The sequence below is a fragment of the Aotus nancymaae genome, unplaced genomic scaffold (assembly GCF_030222135.1).
Source record: "Aotus nancymaae isolate 86718 unplaced genomic scaffold, 86718_ANA_hifiasm-v0.15.2.pri h1tg000004l, whole genome shotgun sequence".
In the NCBI taxonomy this organism is placed as follows: Eukaryota; Metazoa; Chordata; class Mammalia; order Primates; family Aotidae; genus Aotus; species Aotus nancymaae.
In genome coordinates, this window is record NW_026988415.1 from 67,740,256 (window position 1) to 67,758,879 (window position 18,624).

The 18,624-nt window shown below is 37.8% G+C and overlaps 1 protein-coding gene across 5 annotated transcripts in view; it reads left to right on the forward strand.

Moving 5' to 3' along the window:
* ZDHHC15 (zinc finger DHHC-type palmitoyltransferase 15) overlaps nt 1-18,624 on the forward strand; it is a 137,209-nt gene that overhangs the window by 37,876 nt on the left and 80,709 nt on the right. For all 5 annotated transcript variants that reach the window (XM_012455771.3, XM_012455770.3, XM_012455772.3 and 2 more), the window contains one exon: nt 9,006-9,126. In XM_012455771.3, the coding sequence (XP_012311194.2) occupies nt 9,006-9,126 (121 nt within the window). The remainder of the gene's footprint in view (nt 1-9,005; nt 9,127-18,624) is intronic.

The following is an 18,624-nucleotide window of genomic DNA, read 5'->3' on the forward strand; positions in this document are numbered from 1 at the left end:
TGAAATATTTGCCCATGCCTACATCCTGAATGGCATTGCCTGGATTTTCTTCTAGGGTTTCTATAGTTTCAGGTTTTATATTTAAGTATTTTAATCCATCTTGAGTTAACTTTTATATAAGGTGTAAGGAAGGGGTCCATTTACAATTTTCTGCATATGGCTAGCCAGCACTCCCAGCACCATTTATGAAATAGGGAATCCTTTCCCCATTGCTAGTTTTTGTCACATTTGTCAAAGATCACATGCTTTTGTTGTGTGTTCTTATTTCTGGGTTCTGTTTTCTGTTCCATTGGTCTATGTGTCTGTTCTTGTACCCTTACCATGCTGTTTTGGTTACTGTAGCCTTGTAGTATAGCTTGAAGTCTATAGCATGATGCCTTCAGCTTTTTTCTTTTTTCTGAGGATTGTCTTGGCTATTGAGGCTCTTTTTTTGGTTCCATATAAATTTTAAAATATTTTTTTCTAATTTTATGAAGAATGCCTATGGTAGTTTAAAGGGAATAGCATTCAATCCATAAATTACTTTGGGCAATATGGCCATTTTCATGATATTCATTCTTCCTATCTCATGAGCATGGAATGTTTTTCCATTTGTTTGTATCCTCTCTGATTTTCTTGAGCAGTGGTTTGTAGTTCTCACTGAAGAAGTCCTTCACTTCCCTTGTTAGCTGTATTCCTAGGTATTTTATTCTTTTTGTGGCAATTGTGAATGGGATGGGATTTCATTTATAATTTGGTTCTCTGCTTACCTGTTGTTGGTGTATAGGAAGGCTAGTGATTATTGCACATTAATTTTGTATCCTGAGATTTTACTGAAGTTGCTTATCAATTTCAAAAGCTTTTGGGCTGAGACAATAGGGTTTTCTACATATGGGATTATGTCATGTGCAAACAGGGATAATATGACTTCCTCTATTCCTATTTGAATATCCTTTATTTATTTCTCTTGCCTGATTGCCCTGGCCAGAACTTTCAAAAATATATTGAATGGGAGTGGTGAGAGAGGGCATCCTTGTCTTGTGCCAGTTTTCAAGGGAAATGTTCCAGCTTTTGCCCACTTAGTATGATATTAGCTGTGGGTTTATCATACATTGCTCATTATTTTGAGGTATATTCCTTCAATACCTGGTTTATTGAGAGTTTTTAACATGAAGAGATGTTGAATTTTATCACAGGCCTTTTCTGCATCTATTGAGATAATGATGTGGCTTTTGTCTTTATATAATGTTTGTATAATGACAAATGTCATTATATAAAGATTATATACATTATATTATATAATGTTTATATAATATAAAATATATAATTATATAATAATATATATTTCTATATTATATAATTTTATAAAATATATAATTATATAAAATAAAGATTATGTAAACATTATATAATGACAAATGTCACATAATGTTTATATAATCTTTATATAATGTTTATATAATGACAAATGTCATATAATGACAAATGTTTATATAATGACAAGTGTCTTTATATAATGTTTATATAACTGTTTATATAATGAATCATATTTATTGGTTTGCATATGTTGAACCAGCCTTGCATCTAGGGATGAAGTCACCTTAATCCTTGTGGATAGCTTTTTGATATGCTGCTGGATTCGGTTTGCCAGTATTTTATTGAGAATTTTTGCATCAATGTTCTTCAACGATATTGGCCTGTTTTTTTTGTTGTTATTGTATCTCTGCCAGGTTGTGGTATCAGGATGATGTTAGGCTCATAGAATGAGTTGGGGAAGAGTCTCTCCTTTTCAATGTTTGGGAATAGTTTCAATAGAAATGATACTAACTTTTCGTTTTAACTCTGGTAGAATTCAGCTGTGAATTCATCCGATCCTTGGCTTTTTTTGGTTGGTAGGCTATTTATTTCTTCCTCAATTTCAGAACTCATTATTGGTCTATTCAGGGATTCAATTTCTTCCTGCTTCAGTCTTGGGCGGGTGTTTGTACCCAATAATTTATTCTCGATTTTCTCATTTATGTGCATAGAGATTTTATAATATTCTCTGATAGCTGTTTGCATTTCTTTGGGGTCAGTAGAAATATCCCCTTAATCATTTCTGATTGTGTTTATTTGATTCTCCTCTCTTTTCTTCTTTATTAGTCTAGCCAGTGCTCTATTTGATTAATTTTTTAAAAAACAGTCACTGGATTTGTTGATTATTTGAAGGGTTTTTCATGTCTCTATCTCCTTCACTTCAGCTCTGATCTTGACTATTTCTCACCTTCTGCTAGCTTTGGGTTTCTTTGCTCTTGGTTCTCTAGTTCTTCTAGTTGTGATGTTTGGGTGTCAATTTGAGATCTTTCTAGCTTTTTGGTGTGGGTGTTTAGTGCTATAAATTTCCCTCTTAACACTACTTTAGCTGTGTCCCAGAGATTATGATACATTCTTTTGGTTCTCATTAATTTCAAAGAACTTCTTGATTCCTGTTTTAATGTCATTATTCACTCAGGAGTCATTCAGGAGCAGGTTGTTCAATTTCCATGTAGTAGTGTGGTTTTGAGTCAATTTCTTAATCTTGAATTCTAATTTATTATGCTCTGGTCTGAGAGACTATTATGATTTCAGTTCTTTTGCATTTGCTGAGGAGTGTTTTATATGATCCATTTATATGATCAATTTTAAAGTAAGTGCCATGTGGTGATGAGATGAATGTATATTCTGTTGTTTCTGGCTGAAGAGTTCTGTAGATATCTGTCAGGTTCTTTTGATCCAGAGATGATTTCAGGTCCTGAATATCCTTGTTAATTTTCTGTCTTGATGATCAGATGATCATCAAGATGATCAAATGATCTGACTAATTCTGTTAATACAGTCTTAAAGTCTTTCACTATTACTGTGTGAGAATATAAGTCTTTGTAGGTCTCTAAGAACTTGCAGCATGAATCCAAGTGTTCCTGTATTGGGTGCATATATATTCAGGATAACTAGCTCTTCTTGTTGAATTGAACCTTTTTCCATTATGTAATGCCCTTCTTTGTTTTCTTTTTTTTTTTTTTTTAATCTTTGTTGGTTTAAAGTCTGTTTTGTTATAAACTGGTATTGTAACCTATACTTTTTTCTGTTTTTCATTTGCTTGGTAAATTTTCCTCCATCCCTTTATTTTGAGCCTATGTGTGCCTTTGCACTTGATATGGGTCTCTTGAAGACAGCATACCAATGAGTCTTGGCTCTTTATCCAGCTTTACAGTTTGTGTCTTTTCATTGATAATTTAGCTCATTTACATTTAAGGATTTAAGGTTAATATTATTATGTATGAGTTTGATCCTGTCATCATGATGCTAGCTGGTTATTTTGCAGACTTGTTTATGTGGTTGCTTCATAGTGTCACCGGTCTGTGTACTTCAGTATGTTTTTGTAGTGGCTTGTAATGGTTTTTCCTTTCCATATTTAGTGGTTCTTTCAGGAGTTCCTGTAAGGCAGGCCTGGTGGTGGTGAATTCCCTCAGCATTTTCTTGTCTGTAAAGGATCTTATTTCTCCTTCAATTAGGAAGCTTAGTTTGATAGGATGTCAAATACTGGGTCAAAAATTATTTTCTTTAAGAATGTTGAATATTGGCCCCAATCTCTTCTGGCTTTTAGGGTTTCCACTGAGAGGTCTGCTGTTCATCTGATGCACTTTCCTTAGTAGTTGACCTGGCCTTTTCCTCTGGCTGCCCTTAATATTTATTTTCTTCATTTTAACTCAGAGAATCTCATGATTATGTATCTTGGAATTGATCTTCTCATAGAGTATCTTACTGAGGTTCTCTGCATTTCCTGAATTTGAATGTTGGCCTGTTGTGCTGGGCTGGGGAAGTTCTCCTGGATGATATTCTGAAATATATTTTCCAACTTGGTTCCATTCTCCCCATCACTTTCAGGTACCCCAGTCAATTGTAGATTCACTCTGTTTACATAATCCCATATTACTCAGAGATTTTATTTGTTCCATTTTATTCTTTATTCTCTATTCTTGTCTGTCTTATTTCAGAAAGACAGTCTTCAAACTCTGAGATTCCTTCCTCTGCTTTGTTTATTCTGCTGTTGATACTTGTGATTGCATTGTAAAGTTGTTACATTGTGTTTTTCAGCTCTGTCAGGTGGGTTATATTCTTCCCTAAACTTGCTGTTCTGGTTATCAGCTCCTATATTGTTTTATCATGATTCTTAGCCTCTTTGCATTGGATTACAATGTGCTCCTTTAGCTCAGTGAAGTTTGTTATTACTCACTTTCTGAAGCCTACTTCTGTCAATTCAGCCAAGAGGCTAAGAATCATGATAATACAGGAGCTGATAACCAGAATAGCCAGTTTAGGGAGGAATATAACCTCAGCCCAGTTCTGTGCCCTTGCTCTAGAGGTGTTGCATTTATTTGAAGGAATAGAGGCACTATGGCCTTTTGCTTTTTCAGCATTTTTGTGTTGATTCTTTCTCATTTGTGGGCTTATCTATCTACAATCTTTGAGGTTGCTGACCTTTGAATGAGTTTTTTATGGGGTATTTTCTGTTTATGTTGTTGTTTTCTGTTTCTTTTTCTTTTAACAGTCAGGCCACTCTCCTATAAGGCTGCTGTGGTTTGCTGGGAGTCTGCTTCAGACCCTACTTGCATCAGTTTTTTTTTTATACCTGAATGTATCACCAGTAAAGGCTGTGAAACAGCAAAGATGTCAGCCTGCTCCTTCCTCTGGAAGCTCCATCCCAGTGGGGTACTGACCTGTTTCTGGCCCAAACACACCTAAAGGAGGTGTCTCAAGACCTGTTGGGAAGTCTCACCCAGTTAGGAGGAGTGGGATCAGGGACCAACTTAAAGAAGCAGTCTGGCTGCTTTTTGGTTGAGAAGGTGTGCTGCACTGGAGGGAACCCATTCTTGTCCAGAAAATCCTCTCCAAAGCCAGCAGGCTGGAATGACCGAATCAACTATACCACAGAGATGACAGCCACGTCTCCCCCTGGGAGATCCATCCCAGGGACAGTTCAGAGATCTGTCCATATAACCCTAGGTGGAGTGGCTGAAGACCCCACAGGGAGGTCCTGCTCAGTGAGGAGGAATGGAGTGGGATCCCACTTAAAGAAGTCTGGCCAGGCACAGTGGCTCACACCTGTAATCCCAGCACTTTGGGAGGCTGAGGCAGGCAAATCATGTGAAGTCAGGAGTTCAAGATCAGCCTGATCAACATGGAGAAATCCCATCTTTACTAAAAGTACAAAATCAGCTGGGCATGGTGGCACATGCCTATAATCCCAGCTACTTGGAGGCTGAGGCAGGAGAGTCACTTGAACCCAAGAGGCAGAGGTTGTGGTGAGCCAAGATTTTGCCATTGCACTCCAGCCTGGACAACAAGAGTGTAACTCCATCTCAAAAACAAAAAAAGTCTGGGCATGATCTGGCAAAGCAGTTGTCCTGAATCATGTTACATATATTTAGCATAAATAGATAAGTCCCAAATTTTCCAAACTGACCCTTCCTCGTCAGGACTGTTTTCACTCTCTAAAATAGGCAGGCTGAAATGACTGAGTTTACTGAGCTGCAGAGATGGTGGCCGCCCCACCCCTGAGGAGCTTTTTCCCAGAGAGAGATCAGAGTTCTCTCTGTATAATCCTGGCTGGAGTGGATCAAATTCCCACAGAGTCTCCACCCAGTGAAAAGGAATAGATTGGGGTCCTACTTAAAGAAGCAGCCTGGCCACAACCTGGCAAAGTAGCTATTCCTCATTGTGAGGGATCCTTCCTCCTCCTTTGGATTTGGACTCTCCAAAGCTTGCAGGTTGGAATGACTGAGTCAACTGAACCACAGAGATGGCAGCCGCCCCTCCCACCAGGAACTTTATTCCACCTCAGGCAGACTTCAGCCTGTTGCAGTTGGCCTCCTAGAATTACAAGCCAGTGGGTTTTCGCTTGTATGGTGCCATGGAAGTGGGGCCTACAGAATGACACTGCTTGGCTCTCTTAATTTACCACTCTTTTTAGGTGTACGTACAAATGGATCTCACACCTTGCTGGGGATACTAGGGCTGGAGTATGTAAAACTCCTGAGTCTCTCTGTGTGCCTGAGCAGCTGCTCTGCCAAGATTCCGCACAGCTTTGTGTATCAGACTCAAGGCCCTGGTAGCATGGGCTCAACAGAAGATCCCCTTATTGGTGGGTTGCAGTGATCTGTGGGAGAAGTGTGATTTCCTGAGCAGGGTTGCATAATCATTCACCACTTCCCTTGACTGGGGGTGGGGTTTTTTTCTGGCTGTGGGCCACTCCTTGGTGGGCTGTTTCCCCACGCTGCTTTTCTTCATTCTCTATGGGTCTAGTTGTTTGGCTAGTCAATCCCAATGCGAGAACCTGGATATTTTAATTGAAAGTGCTGAACTCATTTGCCACTTTCATTCCTCTTTGTGAGTGCCATGGACCACAGCTGCTTCTAATCAACCATCTGGACCCCTCTCATACCACTTATTGATCTTCGGTTGGGAAAAATAGTTGTGTGAATTTGTTCAGTTCATTGGAGAATCTTTAGCACTCTAGGCTAAGGATTAATTGCCTATAGTGCACCACATTCATTGTAATAGCCAAAAATGTTTCTACATATTTCCACATACTTCAAGCAGGGTACTTAATTCTCACTCTATTTGAGGATGACAGTACCAAAAAAACACACCACTATGTGTGGTTCTTAAAATAGAGTGTTTGATTTTATATATTTCCAATTTTTAAAGTTAGATATATTTAAATCATTTGAAATATTTTATTATTTATTTTGCTATTTTATTGAAGTATAATATACAGACTCTACTCCCAGAACTAAATTTTAAAGAGAATAATTTGATGAATTTTCACCCATACATTATACCCATGTAATCACTATCCAGGTTAAGATTTTAAACATTTCTAGTACTTCATAAATATTCATGCTCTTTTCAATCAACCTCCTCTCAGAGGTAACTACTACTCTAACTTCTATCACCATAGTTTGGTTTTGTCTGTTTTTGAAGTCCATGAAAAAGGAATTATAGTTGGTGCTATTCTATGCATACCTTTCACTCAACAGTGTTTTTCAAATTTATCCATGTTGATACATTTTTCAACAGTTCATTTCCTTTGCTTGTTGTTAGTTATTCCATTTTGTCACACTTGATTTAACCATTCAGCCATTGAAGTACACTTGTTTCCATTTTTTGTGGGTTATAAATAAAGCTGCAACGAACATCCTTGTACATGTCTTTGACATATAAATATAGTTGTTCCTCAGTACCCACAGGGGATTGGTTTCAAGACCTCTCATAGATACCAAAATCTGCTGATGCTCACGTTGCTTACATAAAATGCCATAGTATTTGCATATAACCCATTCACACCCTCTTACATACTTTAAATCATCTCTAGATTACATACAATATGAATACACTATAAATGCTATGTAAACAGTTTTTGTATTGTTTTTTATTTGTATTATTTTTCTTGTATTGTTAATTTTTAAAATATTTTTAATCTAGGTGGTTGAATGCATGAATGTGGAACCATGGATAGGGAAGGCTGACTTGTGTGTGTGTGTGTGTGTGTGTGTGTGTGTGTGTGTAAATAAAACTTTAATACACACTGACACATATACATACACAAACTCATTTATCTTTGGTATAAGAGTAAGAATAAAATTGCTGGGGTCATAAGACAGGCATATATTTAGTGTAAATAGATAATGCCAAAATTTTCCAAACTGATTGTATAAATCTACACTCTCACCACGATCTTCTGTTCATCAAAATCCACCATAAAAGAAGTAAAAGGGAAAGCCACAAACTAGTAAAAAATATTCAACCAAAGACTAATATCTGAAATGTATAAAGAATTAATATCAAAAAAAGACAAGACTATAAATTAATACCAAAAAAAAAGACAAACAACCCAATTTTTTTTAATGGACAAAAGACTTGAATAGGTATTTCACAAGAGGATATCCAAATGGCCAATAAGCTCATGAAAAGGTGCTCAATATCATTAGTAATCAAAGAGATACAAAATAAAATCACAATAAAATACCACTACACATGATAAAGTTTGCAAGAATAGACTAATGCAACATACCAACTAGAAGAGTTAAAACTGAAAACCTTGGTAATATCAAATATTTTTAAATAATTCAAAAATTAAGCTTCCTAAAGAGCTTTTTATTTACTTGTTATTAGTCAGCACTTCTGCGCCAATATTATGAAGTAGGCATTATTTCTTCTACTTTACAAATGAAGAAACAGGTTGAGAATGTCTGATTTGCAAAGTGGTTTTCTATGAAGTGATAGAGATGAGACTTGAACTCAGAAATTCTGACCACAGATCCTTTTTTTCACCTCAGTCTACCCTTTGGCACAGATAGAATAAATGCTTTCAGGTTCATATTACTTTTGAAAATCATTGGCATATCTTTTGCAAGATTAGCAAAATGTGGCACTATTGTGGCAACAAGCTCCATACCAGACTAAAACAGTTCAAGAAGTGAGAATATCTAAATTTCCACTTATTTATGAGATTAGAATATGCAGACAATGTTACAAGCAGTCTGATCTCACTTCTCCAAGGGTGTTATCAGTGTGACCTATGAAAATTCTTGCAACTTGGTAAGCATGGTTAATTATCAACAGAGCCCTGGCAGAAATGTGTTACACATCTGATTGCAGCATCATACTATGAATCAATGGAAAGGGCACAAGTCTTGAAATCAGATGAAATGAGTTTGAGATCTAGCATTGCCACTTGTTAGTTGATTAAGTGCAACCTTAGGCAAGGTACTTAATCTCTGCATTTTATTTTCTTTATAAAACAATACACCTATCTCATGCTTTTGGAGATTTAGATAAAAGCCAGATTATTGAGATAATTATCCAGAGAATATTATAAGACAAATGGATACCTGAGCTTCAAGGGTAGGTAACTAATAATTTCATTAAAGTAGTTATTGTTGTTGGTTTTAACCTTCTCTATTAACCTTAGATAATAAAGTCTTACCTTTCACTTTTGCTTCCAGTTCCACTTGTCCTATACAGACAAAGAGCGCTATGAAAATGAAGAGAGACCTGAGGTCCAGAAGCAGATGCTTGTTGATATGGCCAAAAAGCTACCAGTTTACACAAGAACTGGAAGTGGAGGTCAGTTCATCCAAAGTCAGCTAGAGAGGCAGTTCAGCAAGTGTCTCAGAAAGGCTAAGTCATATATGTTTTCAAACTAGCCCTTTGTTTTCCCCTCTCATCTTCTGAAAACCACTATGGAGATTTTTCTCAACATTTTATTTTTAAAAAATATTAAACACATCAAAGCTGGAAGAATTGTATAGTAAACACCTGAAGAACCAAGGTTCTTCTGATTTGTCATGCTAATATTTCTAATAAGGATGATTATGTTTCACATTTCAAGGATTTAGAAAGTGTACTGTCAGATACTTATATTCATTGGTTCATCATTTATTCAGCAAATATTTATTAAGATATATAGCAATTGGGGAAATTTTAAAACTAGATTCTACTGCTAACATTTTACTATGTTGCTTCATCACATATCTGTCCACATATGCATACCTCTATTTATCTTCCCTCAAGGCATCTTATTTTTCTGATACATTTCAAAGTAAATAGCTGACATCAGTAAGACATCTACCTAAATATTTTAGTCTGTTTTGGTAAAATTTACATACAAAACATGCATAATCTTAAGTGTAAAATTCCATGTGTTTTAAAAAATGTACATATCTGTTTAACTGAACCCCTATTAAAATTACCATCACCCCAGAATGTTCTGTCATGCCTCATTTACAGTCAATCCCACCTCACTTCACTCCCCATAGACAACCACTATTCTGATAGCTTTTCACTATAAATTAGTTTTGCCTGCTCTCAAATTTTATATAATTGAGATCATAGAGTATATACTCTTGGGTCTGGCTTCTTTTATTCAACATAAAGTTTATAAGATTCATCCATCTTTTTGTGTATTTCTTTATTGCTGAGTAGCATTACACTGTATGAATGTATCACAGTTTATCCATTCAGTAGTTGATACATATTTGGGTTGTTTCTAGTGCTTAGTTATTTTGAGTCAATCTGTTATATTATTGTATAAGTATCTGTGCAAAGACATATCTTCTTTTTTCTTGGGTAAATATCCAATACAGAATTTTACTCTCAGGTTTCATCTACATGACTAAAACAGTAAGGACTTGTTGAACCAATCCTCCACCTTTTACATTTTAAAAACCTACAGAGATACAGAGAATATGTTAAAAAGTTTGAAAACCAAGGTTCTTGTGACGTGTCATCCTAAAGTTTCTAATAAGGATAATTATGTTTCACATTTCAAGGTTTTAGAAAGTTTACTGTCAGACACTTACATTCATTTGTTCATCATTTATTCAGCAAATATTTATTAAGATATAAGGCAGTTGGGAAAACTTTAATATGTTCTTGGTATTATATGATATTAAGGACTTGCTGTTAATTTTGTTAGAGCAATAACATAGTGGTTATGATTTTTAAAAGTTTTCATGCATATGGAAATATTTATGGTTTGAAGTGACACAGTGTTTGGGATTTGTTTAAAATGCTCAAGTAAAAAGCCAGTAGAAGAGATAGGTGAAACAAAAATGACACAATGTTAATAATTGTTGAATCTGGGTAATGGTACATGGGATTCATTATAGTATTACTTCCACTTTTAGCATATGTTTCAAAACTTCAATAATACTAATTTTTTTAAGTGACCACTATTTGTGGGACACTGGTCTTAGCCTTGAAAATGTAGAGTTGAACAGGTAGCCATGGTCCCTTATGGGGTTTAAATTCTGATGAGAAGGAAACAGATAGGAAATTATATAATCTCAGGCAGTCATAAACAAAATGATGCGATAGAGCAGAGGTTACAAAGTAGAGGTATATGGGATGACTTGGGCTCAGAAATATATTTTGTTTGATCTCCAATGTGTCTTTTAAAACTTTACACTTCTTGCTAGTATTTTACATTTAGGATATTTCTATATAAAAATCTAGATTTTTTGTTTTTCTTGATAACTGAGATGATATTTCTTGATAACTGAGATGTGCCACATGGCACAAATTAGCTGGAACTGAGTAGTGCCATACTTCTTCAGAGAGAGCATGAATTGTCAGGTTTCATGTAATCCCCAACCAGCTGCCTCCTTTACTACTCACTATTCCCTGGAACCTTGAGGTATTCGCAGTTCCCAGGATAGGCAGGAATGGGAAAGGCTTCTCTGAAGAAATACCATTTGAAGACTTAAATGATAAGGATTTAGTCATGTGTTTTAGTCAGAGTTCTCCAGATAAATAGAGCCAGTACAATTGTTTATCTGTCTATCTGGAAGGTGAGAAGTCCCATGGTCTACCATCTGCAAGATGGAGAATCAGAAAACCTGGTAATGTAGTTACAGTCTGAGTTAAATGGTTTGAGAACAAGTAGTGCTGATGGTATAAGCCCCAGTCTAAGGGCAGAAAAGTGATGTCCCATCTCATGCAGTCAGGCAAAAAAAGCAAATTTTCTCATCCTCCACATTTTAGTTACGTTTAGGTCCTCAAAGGATTGGATGAGGCCCACCTGCATTGGGGAGGACAGTCTTGCCTTGCACAGTCTAGATTCAAAAGCTAATCTCACCCAGAAACACCTTCACAGAGACACTTAGAAATAATATTTAACCAAATATCTAGGTACCCTATGACCCAGTCAAGTTGACACACAAAATTAACTATCACAAGTTGAGCCCTTGTCAACTTGGCACCCATACACATATCCTTAAATCATACTCTCCACCTAAAGGCAATAAGAAGATCACAATTTTACCTAACATGGTACAACCATCATGCATTCAACTGAAAGCACACTAATCCCTTCCATGGAAGAAGTGATAAAATTCTTGAGTAAGTTTACTTTTCTCCTTGATATTTTTTAACTTAAAAATTATTTAAATACTCTGATATAAAATAAACAATACTTTAATATTATGATGTAAAGTCAGTACATCTTATGTTACAGGATAAGGGAATATGAAAAGGAAGAAAACAAAGATATTTGAGATACAGACACACACAACTCTATTCATAACAAAATAAGAAGAAAACACTCATAACAATAACAGATCTTGTTTCTGTAAATGGTCACACGGTCGCTCATAGCTGGTATATATAGCTACTTTCTCCCATCATCCATTCTGTACCCCTTTTGCCTTTAGCAAGCACTTCAGCTAGTACTGGTTTTTTGCCTGATATGGTGACCCAAATCTTCAATTCTGTAGAGTCTGGGCTATTAGTAGTCCTGCCTGAATTGGGCTGTTGTGGTTTTCCATTGACCTAATCAGGAGGCATAGTAATATGAAGAAATGCCCTAAAGGCATCTCCTATGTTCTTGACAAACTCTTTCTTTCCTCCATTCCTGAGTAGTAATAGTCCAATTTACATTCAATAGTCTAATAGTCTATACACCAGTTTACATGCCCATTTCCACCCCTTAATTTCCACTCAGGACTCAAGGGGTAGAAATGGAAGTGGCACCACTCACCATTACCCTTAGTTACCCACTAGCAAAATTGGACTACTAAGTCCAATTTACACTTAATAGTCTTGATCAGTTATCCCAGCCAACATTGCACCTGCCTTCTTGTCCTATTGATTCAGAGACATGAAGATTCCAAAGTGGCTGGGTGGCAGTCTTAACTTCCAGTTCAATGGAATCATTGTGTCCCCTGGTGGAAGCATTCCTCCCTCAGGGACTAATACCTCTAGGCTAGCAGAGAGTAAGGTTGCAGGAAAAGGAAGAAAATCTTTTGTTAGTGGGTCACTTAGGGTAATGGTGAGTGGTACCACTCCCATTTCCACCCCTTGATTTCTGGACTTGTGAATACTAACTAAGAATCAGCATTATCTATTGTACACTGATTGTGAGCATATACACCTTTTGGGAAAATCTTTTCCCAGCCCTGCAAGATATTGACACCTAACTGGCACTATAACTGACCCTTCAAAAAACCACATCACCATTCTCTAAAGCCAGCTGATTCAGGATGGAGAGAAACATGGTAATCCAGTAAATTCCACAAGCATGGGCCTATTGCAGGACTTCTCTTGCTGTGAAGGGAGTTCCTTGATCAGCAATAATGCTGTGTGGAATATCATGATGGTGGATAAAGCATTTTGTAAGTCCATCGATGGTACTTTTGGCAGAGGCATAACATGCAGGGAAGGCAAATCTGTATCCAAAGTGTCTGTTTCAGTAAGGACAAAACACTGCCTCTTCCATGATAGAAGCACTCCAATGTAATCAACTTGACATCAGGTAGATGGCTCATCGCCCCATAGAATGGTGCTATATCAGGTGCTCAGTGTTGGTCTCTGCTGCTGACAGATTAGGCACTCGGCAATGGCAGTAGCCAGGTGAGCCTTGGTGAGTGAAAGTCCATATTGCTGAGCCCATTTAACCTCTATCCCTGCCACCATGGCCACTTTGTTCATGAGCTCATTGGGCAGTAACTGGGGTGGGTGGGGAAAGAGCCTGACTGGTAATCATAGGACAGGCCATTCTGTCTGTTTGATTATTAAAATGCTTCTCTGCTCTTGTGCTATTTTCTGAATGTTTGTGTGCCCCTAAAATTTATATATTGAAATCCTATCCCCAAGGAGATGATATTAGGAGGTAAGATCTTTGGGGAGGTGGTTAAGTCATAAGGGAAGAACCCTCATGAATGGGACTAGTGCCCTTATAATAAGGCTCCGGAGAGCTGCTTTGCCCCTTTCACCATGAAAGGGCACAGTAACAAGGCACTATCTATGAAAGAGGCCCTCACCAGCACTAAATCTGTTGGTACCTTGATCTTGGAACTCCGCCTCCAGAACCATGAGAATAAATTTGCTGTTTAAAAGCTACCCACTCTATGGTATTTTGTTAGAGCAGCCCCAATGGAGTAAGACATGTGATCAACCATGAGTGAGCATTCACATAAGACACAAATATCTTCACACTTTTTTCCCATTCAGAGAGGCCTTTCCACACACTTCTTTTCCAAATTTCCTTGTCACAGGGCTCTCTTTACCAATTTATTTCTCACAGTATTAGTGAAAGGTACATTTTCTAGACCATCCCAGTGTGAATGAGCAGATCTACTCATTCCATTCTCCTTAAGCCTTTGAATTCTCCCCTCAACATTAAACCAAGGCAGGTCCAGCATTTCCAGTTGACTCACTGTGGGCCACCTTTTTGTCATATGTTAGCTAACCAACCAACCAAATTGTTAGAATGCTTTCTAATTCCCTGAGCAGCAACATTAAAAACAGAATCTCTGCTTAGTAGGCCCCTATCAATAAATTTGGCCAGATCCAACTTTGTGGTTTTTCCACCATTATTATTTGTTCCCACATATGTTCCCTAGATTTCTGTCTGTATAAATTAGAAAACTTAAGTAGTTCTTTTGGAGTGTAGTACATGTCTTCATGGGTCACACTTTGTACCTCACCTTTAGGGGTCTGTTAGGGCTTGAGCCTTATTATAGATCTTAAAAGCAAAGAGGGGTGGGTCCAGAGGAGAATCAACATTGTCCTGTATGGTGGCCTGAGTTTCCTCAAGGAATGCAGGGTTGATCCCTTCAGTCAGGAGTGGAGAGGCCAATACCACTGGCAGTTGCAGTCTGCTTCCACTGGTGGTAAGGAGGCCTCGTCTCCTGGCAAAGAAGCAGCATTGGAATTTAGGCACTCAGTATCCCTGACTTCATAAGGGTTTTCCCACACATCCCAATCCTAACTTACAGGATCCAGTTCTTTCCAAATCAGTGCCTTCACTTTAACAGTAGATACCCTGCAAGACTGGAACTTCAACTATCATTGTAATTCAACTATTTACAGGATAAAATTCTGTGTTTGGTTTTCAGCAATCTCAGTCCTGTGGCTACAGGCAATAAGCATCTCCTTCAGGAGATACATAGAAGCTTTCAGGTAATTTATACAGTACTTTGGCTGGGAATTCCTGAACTCATTCTTTTCTTTTACCACTTTGTTCAATCATGTTAGAAGGCAAAACACAACCTTACTGTATTTATTAGTTTTTCAAACATGTTAACAATTATTATATATATAGTCACCCAGCTACTTGCTTCTCCTAAATGGTTGATTAAGATCATCTACTGAAGATACTTTGCATATTTCCATTGCCATATAATGCCACAGATTACCAGTGCTCTCTTTATTACTTGATATAGAGTCATTAGCATCATCAAAACTAATAAGATTGATAAGCCAATTCCAGAAACTTCAGAACAAATTCAGAAAATTCGTTCCTAAAATTCTGTTTGTTTGGAATCATTCTCAGTAGGATTCTCTATAGAAAAATCCATAAGGTATATGTATATAAATTATTATTTACATGATTTACATTGAGGAATAAACTCACATGATTATGGAGGCTGAGAAGTCCCATTGTCTGCCATCAGCAAGCTGAGACCCAGAAAAGGTGGTGGTGTAGTTCTACTTTGAGTCCAAAATGTAAGCACTAGGAGAAACAATGGTATAAGTTCTACTCCAAGTTCAAAGGCCTCCTGAGAACCTTAGAGCCAATGGTGTAAGTTCCAGTTTGAGTCCGAAGTTCTTAGAACCAGGAATCCTGATCACATAAGTCCCAGTCTAAGGACAGAATGATGTCTTATATCATACAGTCAGACAGAGAGAGCAAATTCCCCCCTTCTGCTGAATTTTTGTACTAATCAGGTCCTCAATGGATGGTGTGAATCCCACTCACATTGGGGAAGACAATCTCCTTTATTGAGTCTACTGATTCAAATGCTAATCTCACTCAGAAACACTCTCACAGAGACACTTAGAAATGATGTTTAACCAAATACCTAGGCACCCTATGACTCAGTCAAGTTAACACATAAAATTAACCATCAGAATTAAAACCAAACCAAAAAAAAAATGGCAGTTAGGAGGCAGGACTAACTTGCAGCTCCCACTTGGATGGACAGAACAACATGTGGAGTCTCACACCATGAACTTTTGTTCTGGGAACTACCACAGGAACATACCAAGAAAGCAGAAAGAATTCACCGATCTTTTGAAAGAAGCGTCTTGCCACTGCAAACTCCATGAGACAGCCAAAAACCTGTGAGTGCCAAAAGTGTAAGAGGGGAAAAGTCTAACTCTGAACATACATACTTACTGGGAAATCTGAAAATTCCAATCATGGGAGAAGGATTTAACCTTACGTAGAGCTGAAAGACATTTGGAGAGCCAAGAGAAATACAAAAGTAGAGGGAGCAGTGGGAAGAACCCTGTAGGCACTCCCAGTCTTCAGGGAAGCCCAGGTTAGCCATTTTCTTGTCACTAGGGCTCTCTTTACTTTATTTCAAGGATTTCTTGGGGAAGGAACACAGGGAGAAGGAAACTTCCAGCTGAACTTTGTATTAATTTCAACTGAGCATGAATTTGCTTGGGCAGAATCCAGGGAGATGAACAGGAAGCATAGATACGAGCACAGAAGCTGTGGCAGGTAGGAAGGGGCAGGGCCTGAAGGCCCTGATTGCTTTCTCCATGGAGAAGCTTGTAGCAGGGCAGATCCTAGCCCTGCAAATCGGCTGCCTAGATATAAACTAGGTGCTATTAGTGGAGCATAGTGAGAGTGAGATTATCCTTGCTGGCTGCATGGGAGTTGGGTGAGGCCTGTGACTGCTGGCTTTTCCCCATGTCCCTGTTGACCTATATGATATAGCAGAGGCAGCCATAATCTGCCTGGGAAAATAACCCCATTAACATGAGAACCAAACCCCCATCCCCCACAGCAACCACATCAAGCCCCACACAAGGAGAGTCTGAGCTCAGACATGCCTAACCTGCTCTCACCTGATAGCCTCTCTCTACATGCCATGGTAGCTGAAGATGAAACCTCTTGGGAGCTCTATGTCCCTGCCCATTCCCTGAGAAACCAGAATACTTATCCAGGTGACTTTAGGGAAAGATTGAATCCTCCCACTACAACAGCTCATGTTCTCTTGAAAGCACCATCTTCCGGCTGGAGGCCACCCAACTTAAGCCATTACAACAACGCATAAAAGAACAATCCTGCTCCAAGAAAGGAGAAAACAACAGTTAATCCCACTGCCTGCGACATCCTGGCTAACCAGAGGTCCTAAGTTTGTCCACGTGATAGCTTCACTATTAGGACAAACAGCATTCAAGAAAACCAGGGCAATAAACAAAACTACAATCAAGGATCCTCAGAGTCCATTTCACTCCGCTTCTACCTCCACTGGAGCAGGTGCTGTTATCCATGGCTGAGAGAACTGAAGATGGATCACATCACAGGACTCTTTGCAGACACTCCCAAGTACCAGTACAGAGTCTGATAGCTCTTCTAGACCCAGAAGAGCAAATAACAATCACTGCAGTCTGGATCTCAGGAAGACCCATCCTTAGAAAAATGGGGTCCCACCTCAGAATTACTCAGTGGGAGAAAAGAATCTGAACAGCAACCCTTGAGCCACAGAATGTTCCTCTGACATAGTCTACCCAAATAAGAAAGAATGAGAAGAACAATTCGGATAATATGATAAAGCAAGCTTCTTTAACATCCCCAAAAGACCACACTAGGTCACAAGCAATGGATCCAAACCAAGAAGAAACTTATGAATTGCCAGAAAAAGAATGTAGAAGGTCCATTATTAAGCTGTTCAAGGAGGGACCAGAGAAAGGTGAAAAACATCTTAAAGAAATTTTAAAAATATTACAAGATATGGATGAAAATATCTCCAGAGAGATAGACAGCATAAATTTAGTAAGTCCACAACTTCTGGAAATGAAACACACTTAGGGAAATGCAAAAGACACTGGAAAGTTACAACAATATAATTGAAGAAGTAGAAGAAAGAACATTAGAGTTCAAAGAAAAGCCTTTTGAATTAACCCAATCTGACAAAGACAAAGGGAAAAGATTCAAGAAAAAGGAACAAAGCTTTCAAGAAGTTGTAGGATTATGTTAAATGATTATGTTATTCTGAAACCTAAGAATAATTGATTCTGAGGAAGAAGAGAAATCTAAATGTTTAGAAAACTTATTTGGGGGAAAAATCGAGGAAAATGTCTCTGGCCTTGCTATAGATCTAGAAATCCAAATCCAAAAAGTCAAAGAACACCCAGGAAATTCATAGCGAAAAGATCATCAACTAGGCACACAGTCATCAAGTTATCTAAAGTCAAGACAAAACAGAGAATCTTAAGCAATATGAGGCAAAAGCATCTGGTAACCTACAAAGGAAAAGCTATCAGATTAACAGCAGATTTGTCAGCAGAAACCCTACAAGCTAGAAAGAATTGGGGTCCTATCTTTTGCCTCCTTAAACAAAATAATTACCAGCTAGGAATTTTGTGTCCAGTGAAAGAAAACTTCAGAAATCAAGGAAAGATAAAGTCTTTTTCAGACAAACAAATGCTGAGAGAATTTGCCACTATCAAGCCAGAGCTACAATAAATGTTAAAAGGGGTTAAATATCTTGAAACAAAACCTCAAATACAGCAACATAGAACTTCCTTAAAGCATAAATCTCACAGGGCCTATAAAACAAACACACACACACACAACAACTAGCATGATGAATAGAATAGTACCTC